Source organism: Anolis sagrei, chromosome 3 (genome assembly GCF_037176765.1).
Source record: "Anolis sagrei isolate rAnoSag1 chromosome 3, rAnoSag1.mat, whole genome shotgun sequence".
NCBI classification, from domain to species: Eukaryota; Metazoa; Chordata; class Lepidosauria; order Squamata; family Dactyloidae; genus Anolis; species Anolis sagrei.
Window position 1 is genome coordinate 230,333,122 of NC_090023.1, and position 13,598 is coordinate 230,346,719.

Consider the following 13,598-nt stretch of genomic DNA (forward strand, 5'->3'; position numbering starts at 1 on the left):
GAGAATGGACACAAGGGGTGACTACAATTCCCAGAACCCTCTCTTATGGTTTATCTTATTTTTAATAAATTGTTATGTTTAAAACTTAAAATAATTCTAAAACACCAGTAGATTGGTGAATTGTTTTGAAACTTGACAGGCCTGAAGTTGTAAATACAGTCTACAAGTGACGTAGGTTCCATGCAGATAGGCTTTAAAATGACTGAGGGTTGAGTCTTTAAAGTTTCCCATTGTAGCCAATGGGCCAAATCTCTGCCAAATTAAACAGAAAATACCCCTCCCCTTTCGGGTAACTTTCGGGTAAATTTATTTATTTATCATGTCTGGAGTGAACCAAAACAATAAATGAAACCAGTTCATTCTGGTAAATGAAATGAGGGATGAGATGGAAATGGACTCAAAAACAGTAAGCTTTTTGCCCCAAATTCAAATGACTAGTATATATGTTGGGAGTGTTGCCTGCCTCATTCTGATTTTTTTTCAGTTTGTGTGGTTTATAATGTATTATTTGTACTTGAGACAATGAACTCTTTCTGACTCACCACCATAGTAGCATTCATCTACACCACACATGTCAAATGCAAGGACCACAAGCCAAATCTGGCCCACCACATTATTTTATATGACCCCCTAGCCTTTCAATTCCAGGGCATCATAATTACATCTATACAGTATTAAAATTACAAACAGCCCTTTGAAGGCAACCACAAGGCTGATGTGGCCCTCAGTGAATATGGCTTTGACACCCCTAATCTACACTGTACAATAAATGGTTTGACACCACTTTAACTATCATGAATTCTTCCTTGTTGTTTTATATCAACAACTGAAAACAATCTTGTGCCTCTAGGCTTTTGGAAAGTGAAAAGAATGGGATTGCAATAATGTCCAAAGGCATCTTGGGGGTAATGCTTCAAGGCTCTAGCTCAGCTTGGATCTGATATACTTCCATACACCCGAGTTGGAGAAATGGTCCAGGGTATGTCAATGAAAGATGCTGATGTCTGTACATGCTGATATACCATTGATAATTTCCTACCATTTCCATCATTGGTATTCCAACATGTAGGGAAAATAGCAGCCTTAATTGAATAAAATGGAACTTAATTCCAGTAAAGTATACATAGGATAATAGCTTTAATAGTACTTCTTTAGCTAATCATAAAATGAAACCAAATGGACTGTAAGGTTTCCTAAAATTGTTTTTTTTTATGCCACAAACATCACATTAAAGTTACAATTTATTTTAGTTTTTATACAATTTCAGAGTGCTTAATTAAAACTATATGAATATTTATTGACTTCTTTTAAATTGGTGGGAAAATTCATTATCATAGTGTCTACTAGTAGTTTTTATTAGTTTGTACTGCACATGTTGAGTTTTAATTGTTGCAGTCTCTATTCCATTAATTTCAGATTAAGTATCAAATTGCAATTAAAATTTGATTGCAATATACAAAACATGAGTGAGTGCTGCCACAAAAAATATAGTAATGTTGCATTATTTCATTGGCTAAATGTTGTGAGAGGATAAGGCGGGAGGATTTCTGCAGCAAAAAATTCAAGTGGCAACTATGATGGCAGCATATAATACCCAACATAGAGAAAATTCTGCTTTCTGCACAGAAATGCTACAATTGGGGGTTTGTTCTGTGTAAATTTACACATGGTTGAGTTGCATAGAAAACAGCATTACTACCATGCACTAATATGTCTGCATTATTTTCTGTGCAAAAGAATGCTGTTTTTTTTGCAAAACAAAAAAAAACCACATGCAAATTTTGTGCAGAATAAATCCCAAAATGGGAACAAATGTTGAAAACGCTTTGATTATCAAAGATTTTCTTGTAGTGAGAAGACTGTTCCTGGAACTACTTGTCACTACTTTTGAGAAGAAACTTGGTGAAAAATTACATACTTATAGTAAGACATGGGGGGAGGGGAATCCCATTAATATAATACATATATTCAAATTATAACCTTGGCTAACATTTCAAATATTTCATTATATAGAATATGATCAAAATATTAGCCTTATTCAAGCATTAGTAAAGGAGGTATCCTAAATGTGATGGTGGTAGTAACTGTCTGAACAGGACTGTTCCCCCTCTCCATGGTAGCCTACATGATTCTAGAGATACTAAGGATACTAAATTCTGAATGCCATGGGAATTATCCATACATAAAGGAAGCATTCTTCTTTGGAACAAAATCCAATTCCACATGAAGATAGTAGCTGAAATAACATTATATAGTAGTGTGATAGGGTGACAATGCTTCTTGACAATGTCTGAAGAAGGCTACAGTCTTGCAGCACATGAGACCATAGTCCATATTAAGGTAAAGGTTAAGGTTTCCCCTGACATTAAGTCTAGTCGTGTCTGGCTCTCGGGGGTGGTGCTCATCTCCATTTCTAAGCTGAAGAGCCATAGATGCCTCCAAGGTCATGTGGCCGGCCTGACTGCATATAGCACCATTACCTTCTCACAGAAATGGTACCTATTGATCTACTCACATTTGCACCACCAGGGGCCCCTTATATAGTCCATATTATCCACATATGATTCTTGGTACTGTTTCATTATCCCGGCAAAGGCTACGAGGGGTCACTAGACAGTGAAGGATAGTCCATTTTAATGGAGGGGGTAGAAGATTTCCCACTTTCTGAATTACATTTTAAGGTCCCCAGTAGACAGTAGGGCAGTGGTTCTCAACCTGTGGGTCCCCAGGTTTTTTGGCGTACAACTCCCAGAAATCCCAGCCAGTTTACCAACTGTTAGGATTTCTGGGAGTTGAAGGCCAAAACATCTGGGGACCCACAGGTTGAGAACCACTGCAGAAGGGGATAATATTACTACCACCCTGGTGTTTCCGATGAAAACTGCATTGCAATTTCTCTGTCTTTCTATGTAATGTTTTCATCAGAGACTAAAGGCTCAAGTGCATTAATAACTAACACAAACAAAAACACCCAAAACATATTAACCCTGAATCCAACACTGCCAGTTTTCACATCACATTAAGCCTTTCAGTACGTATCCTGATTTTTTTTTGCCCTTAAACTGATTTTGCTAAGTAAAATGTCAGAGTTTGCAAGAGGCACCAGAATATCCAAAGGATATGCAGTGGTCTGGAGACTTAGATTAGGTCTATTTCAACCCACGCAGTGTCCATATGGACACTGTCATCATCATCCTTTCTCCATGCTGATCAGTACAGGAGAAGGAAATGGATCACCCCAATATGATTGCCACTTCTTCCTCCTTGCCATAGCTCCCTGCGAGCACGTGACCTCCCTAGTCACATCTGCTGAGGTCAGAATGGGCTGCCCTTGTGATCACCAAGAAGGAGGGGATGTCACTCCTTTTCAACACTATATAGTTCTTATATCTCCAGAAATTAGTAAGTAGCATCATGCCTTGTTTTCACATGAAGTGGAAATAACTTTATTTATAGGGAAGCCACAAATTTACCTGTCTCATACTTTTTTTTTACAATTTCTGGGAATGGTGTATTACTCAAAAAATGGGCCAATGGGTCGATATAGTAATAAAAACAAAACCCAGAAAGCCATGATTTGTATTGACTGGTGTTATATCAGCTCGGAAACCTTATTATCACAGAGTGCAAGAAGTAAATGGGATTTCTCCATTATGCCAGTGCCACTTATCTACCAATGTTACACAGAAGCATAAGAAAAGGCACTAAAATAAAATGAAACCAAAGTCAACAATATTAAAACAACAAAATTATTATCTCCACTCTTTGCTAAAATATGCTATTATTTTTCTAAAATTCTTTCATATAAATATGTATGTAACATTTTTTGAGCTTTGGAGAAAGCACTGACATTTTGAAGGAACTTGAACTTTGGCTACATTTTGCATTTATATTCTTTTAAACCCCAGAGAGTGACTAAAAGTAAGACTTTCAAAATTGACCTAGATGCCTTTAATATTACTTTCTAGAACACATATATTGGGGTGAGAAGCCACGGGATGGACAAAGTCCTTGTATATATTGGAAATCTTTTTTAAAAAAAAATATTAAAAAGCAAGATAGGACACAAATGGTAAGAAGAAATGCTCAGTTCTTACAATAGAAAAAGGCAATTTGTAGGATCCTTAAAGCTCTATATGAGAACTGCTGCTTTTTAGCTTATTAGTAAGTTACCTAGAATTAGGAGTAAATAGTAAAGTGGCTAGGTTTGCTGATAGACACAAAATATATGGAGTGATTAGAACAAAAGTAGATTGTACAAAATTCTTAAAAGATCTCTTCATGCTGAAAAATGGGCACTGAAATGGCAAATGGTATTCCATTGTTTGGATAGAAATAATATTTTATAATATTTGAAAAATGGTTACAAACATGTTTATTTTTTTTATCTATTATGTTTTTATGTGTACTAATTTGTTGGAAACTACCTTTGAGTTGCCAATTGGTTGAGAAAGGCGGTATACAAATACAGTAAATAAAAAATAATAATAAATTATTTTGCATTACAAAGATTCAAAAATAAATTTTAAGAGGAGAATCCTCAATTCATGAGAATGTTTATAGTTGGAGACTTACTCTGTGCAAAATTCACACATGGGTGTATTTGTTGGCTTTTTTTCTTTCACAGTACAGGAAGTACTATTTTCTGTGTTAAAAGTGTGTGATTTTGCATAGTATAACTCCCAGACTGAACTATACCATTTTGTAGACTTTCTTGTAGCAGGAAGAAAAGAAATATTGTTTTCATTCTTAGCAAAATTATATATCCTATTCCACATAAGTATAGGAAAATTCATATTAGGACAACAAAACACAAGGACACACACATATTCTGATGGGATATAAACTGACAGTGATTTATGGCATATCTACACTTATCCCAAATTTATCCAGAAGTTGCACCTGGATATCCAGACAATATTTAGGGGCATCTGGGCTCTAACGCAGAGAAAAGATGGTTAAACTGATTCCCCCCCCCCCCCCAATATTAGAAGAAGTTAGAGATTCCATGAAATTCTGGAACAGCCCCATCCAGCAAGGTTATTGTGAATAGCTGGCCTGATTCTAATTTGAACTTGCCCAGCTATTCACATGTGCCTGTGCCAGCATCTTGTTTCCCTGTGCTTTGCAGTATGGGGGAAAGGGGATGGCACTAAATTTTATGATGTATGTCACTACAGCAGCAGACACTGAACTCCAGAGAGCTCTTGCTATTGATGGGCATTTTTGCTGATGTCAAGAAAGTTACCTGTGTAACCTGAGGAAAGGGTGGGGATCACTGGGTTCAGTTCAGCTGGATAGTCACAACCCTGTTCTTGCCACTGTCATGCTTTGGGAGTAGAGAGATATAGACACCTTTGGAAAATCCAGGGCCAGATGTATTGTTTCATCTGGAAAATATTTAGGTCCCATATTGGTAAAGGTTAGTAATTTATAGTCCCAAAGAAGAGGTTTTATGTTTGCTGGGTCCTTCCTTTTCCTAAGATTTAAATCTTAGACTGGATCTACACTGCCTTATATTCCAGGCTCTGATCCCGGATTATCTGCTTTGAAGTGGATCATATGAGTCTACACTGTCAGATAATATGGGATAAGCAGATAATCTGGGATCAGAGCCTGGAATATAAGGCAGTGTAGATCCAGTCTTAGTCCTTTATCCCCTGGTATAGGATTCCCTTGTTATATATAGAAACATATTCTGGGCTAACCATGTTGGACATATGAAAATTACTTTAGGTTTGAAATAGACAGTACTGTGAAAGTGTTCACGAACTCCTGCTTTGATGCAAAATCCATGTTGAAACCATTAGAAAATGAATGAAAAATAAAAATGTAATTATCATGATGGTGGTCTACAAATCTTTGTTGTGACCATACAAGGAATGCTAGTCAATTTATCTGAAGAAGAATATTGCAGATCTGAAAAGATGGAGAAATGAACTACTAAAAATGTTGGAAAGCTGGACTGACCACTCCACAAAGAAAAATTAGACTACTTAGGTGTTTTTAAATATTGTGGTGAGGGGGTTTATACATAAAGTGTAATGAATGAAAAAAAGATTTTGAGTTTCCAGGTAAGGGATGCTGAGCCTGTATAGAAATGTTATATATAGACATCCAACATATTAACTGCTAGATGTTTATTCCCTACAGCAGTCGTTTTCAACCTGTGGGTCCCCAGATGTTTTGGCCTTCAACTCCCAGAAATCCAAAACAGCTGCTAAACTGACTGGGATTTCTGGAAGTTGTAGGCCAAAACACCCAGGGACCCACAAGTTGAGAACTACTGCCCTACAGCTTATAAAGACTTAGGAGCCTCTAACCATCAGTTTTTTTTCCTTATTTGCAAAGAGGAAACCATTTTGGAAAAGTAAAATGTATAAGATTGCAAACATCTTAATGTCTCCAGTACAATTCTACATAATACTGTTTTTTCTTGGAATATTAAAGAAATAAAACCAAAAATCAAACATTTCTCTGTTTTGGCTTATTTGTTGTCTTTGTTATTAGTTGGTCTGTGCTTTTTAAAGTTGTATTCAGAAAACGACCCACATTTTGGTTTACACAACTGTGAAAGTTATAATGTTCATCGTCATTCAAAGAAAAACAAATGAAGTGGCCTGACTGATGACCATGTAATTTTGTTTTGTTTTGTACCTTACAGGTGAAATTTGTGCTTTTAAAATCCATGGACAGGAAATGCCCTTTGAAGCTGTGGTGCTAAACAAGACATCTGGAGAAGGTCGTCTTCGAGCACGAAGTCCAATTGACTGTGAACTGCAGAAGGAGTACACATTCATCATCCAGGCATATGACTGTGGCGCAGGACCTAGTGGAACAAACTGGAAGAAATCTCACAAGTGAGTGACAACTGAGAAAGTGATACATGGGTTGTGGTGTGTATTTACAATTTAGGCTGAGAATCTCATCTTAAATGTTTAGTAGTGGAAGGAAAATGAAGACAAAATGCTTTATTACAGGAGTTTATAGTTCAATCTGTAACATTTGCTCATTTATCCTACTAACTTGACCTCTCTTAGTGGGACATTCAGCTGGTGGTTTAAAGACCTGAATAAAATTCTGGATCAAACTTTTCCCTGTTCTAATATCTGTTTACATTTTTCTACCACACTATTAGACAAGGTGGGTTTTTTTTTAAAAAAAGAAAAGATTGATTTTAATTGGTCTTCATGTAATCAAATCAGATTGAATTTCTTTGCTTCCCTCTACATGGTTTTATATCTCAGTTATTTGCAGGGAAGCAGTTCTTATTGTATTGAGCAAGAGCTACAGTTATAATGGATACAAATTGAGATATTTATTTCAGACTCAATGTAATATACAGAATGAGGTGGGGAATATTGCTTGGTTCAATTCTATACTTTATTTTAGTCATAGGGAGAAAAAACTGTGGATAATTCAAAATGAATGAAATCCTCTAGAGACCACCCTCTCTCTGGGAACCCTTTTCTTGCATTGCTCCTTGCATTGCTTCTTTGCCTATATTTAACCCATTCCATCTGCCTATATTTAACCCATTCATAAACAAGAACTTAGCTACTTCAGGTCTTCCTTTCTTCCCTCCTTCAATACTTTAACTTTATTACACTTTCAAAAACACTTTGCTGGCAATGAAAAAGCTAGTGTGATGTAGTGAGTTAAGTGTTTTACTATTGCATTGAAGACCAGGATTGAAATCCCTGCTCAGCCATGGAAACACATTGAGTGACCTTGGGCAAATCATACTCTCTCTACCTCAGATAAAGGCAAACAAAGAAAATCCCATGATAAGTCTCCCTTAGAGTCACCATTAGTCAGAAATAACTGGAAGACACATAGCAGCAGCAATAATAAATGACAATTCTTTTTACATAATCATTCCTGACTGAAATGGTTGGTATATATCAATAATTATTTCATTGTTAACTGAATATTTTCCTAAATACAATAACAACAACAACAACAACAACAATAATAATAATAATAATAATAATAATAATAAGGAAAGTAAACTATGAGAAATATTTTCTTCTATAATGTTTATTTTTCTAGTGTAGGACCTGTTTTGGTTTTACCTGGGGTGTCCAAATGATGACTCAGGTAAAACTGAATCTGGAGAAAATTGGGATTTTTCAGTTTGCTCCAGATTAATACAACACCTGGAAAGATCCAGACCTTAAGGTAAGGTCCAAATCTTTCCAGGTGTGGGCCCTGTAGGGATTGACTCTTGAGATTGTTTTTGCAGTCTTGGGGGATCAATCCACATGGTAATCCCAGTTCAACAGACTCAAAGAGCTCGAAGGAGCATGATGGCACTCACCCCTCCCAGCCCCCCATTTTTGCCCAAAAAAACTACATGAGAGGCCTGCTAGCAGTGCAGCCCCCTCTAGAGAGAACTTCTGACACACAAAAATGGTGTGTTGGGGTGGGGAAAAGAAACTCGCACCTCCTGATGCATTATTTTCGCACACCAGGAGCTCTCTCTGGAGGGTCCTGCACTGCCAGCAGGCTCCACACATAAGTTTTGGGGGGGGGGATGGGAGGTTGGGGTGGCTGGTTGACTCAGGAGGGCATATAGCTACCCCCACCCCAGGAAAAGCCTTGGGTTGTGGCAGGGTGTAAAGACTAAATCTTTAGTGGTGTCTGGAAGGGCCCTTTAACAGAAATCTTGCTTAATTTTCCTCAGGACAGTAGAAAGGTTTTCTCCAGTTATTATTTTCTGTTTTCTATATATCTTATTAAATAATATTTCTAATGTAAGTGCCATTCATTTAGGTCCCATGGTTCACTATACTATCTTTGCTTACATACAATCCAACAGAATTTAGAAAACAAACTCATTAGTATCTGAAATAATTGTTTCAAAGTTTGTTAAAGAATGTTTAACTTTCTTAAGTTGTTTGTTTTGTAAGCTATCTTCACTTCATTTAAATTGGGATTTGCTGACTTTTGCCCATGTAAATATTGTTGAATTCATTAGCTCTAGCCAGTGATAACAAAATATTAGAAATTTCAGTTCAATAGCATTTGAAGGGTCAAAAGTTGTGTATCCCTGCATCATCAAACCTGTATCAGTCCTTTAACTCACCTTACATTGCAAAATTAATCCACTTTGACCCATTTCCTTGCAGATGGGTTTGATTATTTATTTAGGGATGAGATTTCAGGACTTAAAGACCTGCCACATTGATCCCAGAGAACCAACAGTGACAGAATAAGAGGATTATCAGATTGTTGAAATTGATTAATGATATTACAGAATGTGGAATTGTGTTCTGTAATGCTTTGTGCTTTTTTTCCCCTCTCTCTGCTTTTCTAAAATTGAAAAAAAATAGCATTCAAAAGAACAGTATAATAATATTTTAGGATCTTTGAAAAATTCATAAGGCTGTTGCCTTTAAGATCTTTAAAAAATGGAGTGATTGCCCTGTGGCTATTTGTGGTATATTTTCATGTGCACAAGTAGTTAGTTAGATAAATATGTTTGTTGTTAAGTCCTACTCCAAGATCACATGAGGTTGGCCTGTTTCCTATTAGTGGCATGCACACCCACAACTGAAAAGTGTGCTGGCATATTGAACTTTTTTAGTCACTTTAGTGATATGTGTTCACTATCTCCAAAATCTCTGTGAGGGTTCCTCTGAAGGGGGTTCTCCTTCCTTAGTGTCCTGGGAAAATCAAGTGAGGCATTGTAGAAATATCTGACTATATGACAAAGGTATTCTCCAGGATCTCATGTGGGTCTTGATATCAAGAATATTTTAAGTTAGCTTAAACTCATAGATGCCTTATTTACAAAAGATAATTTGTATGAATGGAAGAGTTTAGTCAATGATTTTTATTTTGGAGATGTCATCAGGCGTAATTACTTTGATCACTGTAACCTAGCTTCATAAACGTAGCAAGGTAAAATTGCTATGATATAACAGAAAAGAAAACACATACTTCAAGATGCGTTCATATATTTTTGTATCCAACTTTCTACAGATTAGATCACCAGCTATTTTGTGCTGTGTTCGGGATAAAATTATATATCTATTTGAGGGTGATACAAAACAGATATATCTAAAATTCTTCTTAGAAAAGAAAACCCTAAGGAGTTATGAGAAAGATCTGTAGTCTGTGAATATTAAGAATAGCCAAAGTACAGATGGGAATTTATAGAAACAAGAGTAAGACATAGCTAGCATGCTAAAAAACTGAATAGAGAAAGCATAATAAGCATAATTAACCCACATTTTTGGGAGCCTGATTCCAAAGCAACCTTGTTCATAAGGGAAGCCTAGATGCTAGTCTCCTTAGGGCACACCTATTGTCAGTGCCAGCACCAGAAGAAAAGTAAAAGAAGAGTGTTAGGGAAAATACCAGGTTGGTTTCAGGGGAAATGTTTTGGCTCCATTATGTTCGGATTCCAGTTCTGCTTTGGTGAGATCTCATCTGGAGCTCTGAGTCCACATGTGGGGACCATAGACTAAGAAGGACAAAAATAAGCTGGAACATCCCCAGAGGAGTGTAGCCAAGGTAACAAAAGCATAAAGTCCCAGTAGGAGAGATTGAAACAGCTGTGTATAGTTAGCTTGATGTATACGATATACATATGTATTTAGTATCTGGAGGTGTGTCATGTAAATGATAGAATGGCTTTTATTTCTGTTGCTACAAAGATGATGATGCAAAATTATGATCTTAATAGGCAGGCTAGATAACAGCCTCTTAGTAAATCTCTGCACTGACAAAGGGTTAGAGCATATAGCCCTAGGAATTCCTTCTGGCTCTTCAAGTGTAAACTTCCAGTTATGTGATCAGAAAACAGGTTTAGGACTGTAAAATGGGCATTTGTTGAAATAAACAATTTATTTTAGTCAAGTCTTTATAAAAGAAAGGCAGCAATAGGCTGCAAACTTGTGGTTCAAATATACTCTTTTCATCTTTTTTCTGCTTCTTAATGAAAACTAGATTTCGAAGTTTGCTAGTTTGATCAGAGGAATGTCTCGGAGCTATTTAACAGTTACGTAGATGAGTAAAAGAAGCATCCTTTTTCTGAGCTCTGGACCTTTCCTTTTATTTTCCTTCCTTTTGTTCTACACTGCCATATAAAATCTAATTAACTGCTTTGAACTGAATTCTATGACAATGTAGACTTATATAATCCAGTTCAAAGCAGATAATGTGGATTATCTGCTTTGATAATCTGGATTATATGACAGTGTAGAAGGGGCCTGATTGAATATAAGATGGTGTTGTATATTTTAAACCGAACCTCCAATGAAAACCACTACTTTAATTTATTGTCGAAGGCTTTCATGGCCAGAATCACTGGGTTGTTGTAGGTTTTTCGGGCTATTTGGCCATGTTTAGAGGCATTCTAGGAGAGAATGCCTGTAGAACAGGGGTCCCCAAACTACGGCCCGCGGGCCATATGCGGCCCGCCGAGGGCATTTCTCCGGCCCGTGCGGCCTGGCCTGGCCTGGCCACGCCCACCCGGCGCCACTTCGCCCATCGCGGGAACCCTCTGCTCCGGCCGCTCTGGTCTCCAAGGAGGCAGGTAAACTACAACTCCAAAGCCTTTTGTAGTTTACCTACCTCCTTGGAGACCAGAGCGGCCGGAGCAGAGGGTTCCTGCGGAGGCCGGAGTGGCGCCGGGTGGGTGTGGCCAGCGGCGTCATGTGGGCGTGGCCAGCAGCGCCGGGTGGGCATGGCCAGGGAACGCTGGCATTCTCTGGCCACGCCCACCTGGTGCCACTCCGCCCATCGCGGGAACCCTCTGCTCCGGCCGCTCTGGTCTCCACGGAGGCAGGTAAACTACAACTCCAAAGCCTTTTGCAGTTTACCTGCCTCCTAGGAGACCAGAGCGGCCGGAGCAGAGGGTTCCTGCGGAGGCCGGAGCGGCGCAGGGTGGGTGTGGCCAGCGGCGCCAGGTGGGCGTGTCCAGGGAACACTGGCGTTCTCTGGCCATGCCCACCCGGCGCCGCTCCAACCATCGCTGGAACCCTCTGCTCTGGCTGCTCTGGTCTCCAAGGAGGCAGGTAAACTACAACTCCAAAACCAATGGACACTGCCCACCAAACCCTTCCAGTATTTTCCGTTGGTCATGGGAGAACTGTGTGCCAAGTTTGGTTCAATTCCACCGTTTATGGGGTTCAGAATGCTCTTTGATTGTAGGTGAACTATAAATCCCAGCAACTACAACTCCCAAATGACAAAATCAATTTTTTCGAGTGAAGGACATACATTGGGTTGTTAGGTGTCTTGCCTCTAAAATTTGTGTCAATTCGTCCAGTGGTTTTTGAGTTCTGTTAATCCCACAAACAAACATTACATTTTTATTTATATAGAAGTGTGGGTCTTTGTTTTTTGATTTTGGGGGGGGGGGTGGTTGCACTGCAAATAATATATGTGCAGAGTGCATAGGAATTCATTCATGTTTTTTTTTCAAATTATAATCCGGCCCCCCAACAGTTTGCGGGACTGTGACCCGGCCCTTTGTTCAAAAAGTTTGGGGACCCCTGCTCTAGAACATGGCCATATAGCCCATAAAAACCTACAACAACCCACTACTTAAATTCTCTAACAATTTTCTTGCATTCAGGCCTCCCTGAGTCCCCCTTTGGGGAGAGAAGGGTGGGGTAGAAATGCATGAAATAAATAAAAATTGTTTCATATCCTAAACTTTGCATTTATCATCCCTCTTTCATCTTCTTAGGCCCCTTCTACACTGTAATATAATACAGATTATCAAATTAGATAATCCACAATATCTGCTTTGAACTGGATTGTATGAGTCTACACTGCCATATAATCCATTTTAAAGCAGATAATCAAAATTTTATATGACAGTGTAGAAGGGGCTTTAGCTAGATTGTTAACTTTATTTCATTATGATTTTGACCAACACAATTTGATAATACGTTCCATTAAAATTTTGCTAATTTTATGATAATCAAATTGGTTTTTCTTTGGTTTCAGGGCTGTGGTTCATATCCAAGTAAAGGATGTCAATGAGTTTGCACCTGCTTTTAAAGAAAGATCTTACAAAGCTACTGTAACAGAAGGAAAAATCTATGACAGTGTATTACAAGTAGAAGCCATGGATGAGGATTGTTCTCCTCAGTACAGTCAAATATGCAATTATGAAATTGTCACAACAAACGTTCCATTTGCCATTGACAGGAATGGTAAGTGTTTGCTATTGCATATGTATACATTTCTCGAATTACGTGTTTACTAATGTACATTAGTGCTCCTAAGCTAACTTCCAGAAAGCGAATAATTGTATAGTAACTTCAGAGGTAGTAAAATAACTCTATTTTATTTTGCGATTTCTCTTTATAAGCATTTTCTGTTATTCAAAACTGATGTCTTTTATTCTGAAAGCAATCTTACTTCTGATCACACTATGTACTTTTATGACTGTACAATTACTGCCCCTGAGTTAGTTAAAATCTCTCAATAATTTGTTTTTCATTTAACTGTTTTCTCTTTGTAAATCTGACAGGAAGGTGTATTATAATAGGGTCACCTTGTAGAGCCAGAGAATAACTATTTATTCAATGAACACTTGATTTTAATTGTATAGTTGGAAGTATTGCCAGTCTTAG

At 37.9% G+C, this 13,598-nt stretch overlaps 1 protein-coding gene across 2 annotated transcripts in view; it reads left to right on the forward strand.

Moving 5' to 3' along the window:
- The window catches only part of CLSTN2 (calsyntenin 2), a 416,131-nt gene that overhangs the window by 286,514 nt on the left and 116,019 nt on the right, over window positions 1-13,598 (forward strand). For both annotated transcript variants that reach the window (XM_060767908.2, XM_060767910.2), the window contains exons 3-4: window positions 6,665-6,860; window positions 12,967-13,175. In XM_060767908.2, the coding sequence (XP_060623891.2) occupies window positions 6,665-6,860; window positions 12,967-13,175 (405 nt within the window). The remainder of the gene's footprint in view (window positions 1-6,664; window positions 6,861-12,966; window positions 13,176-13,598) is intronic.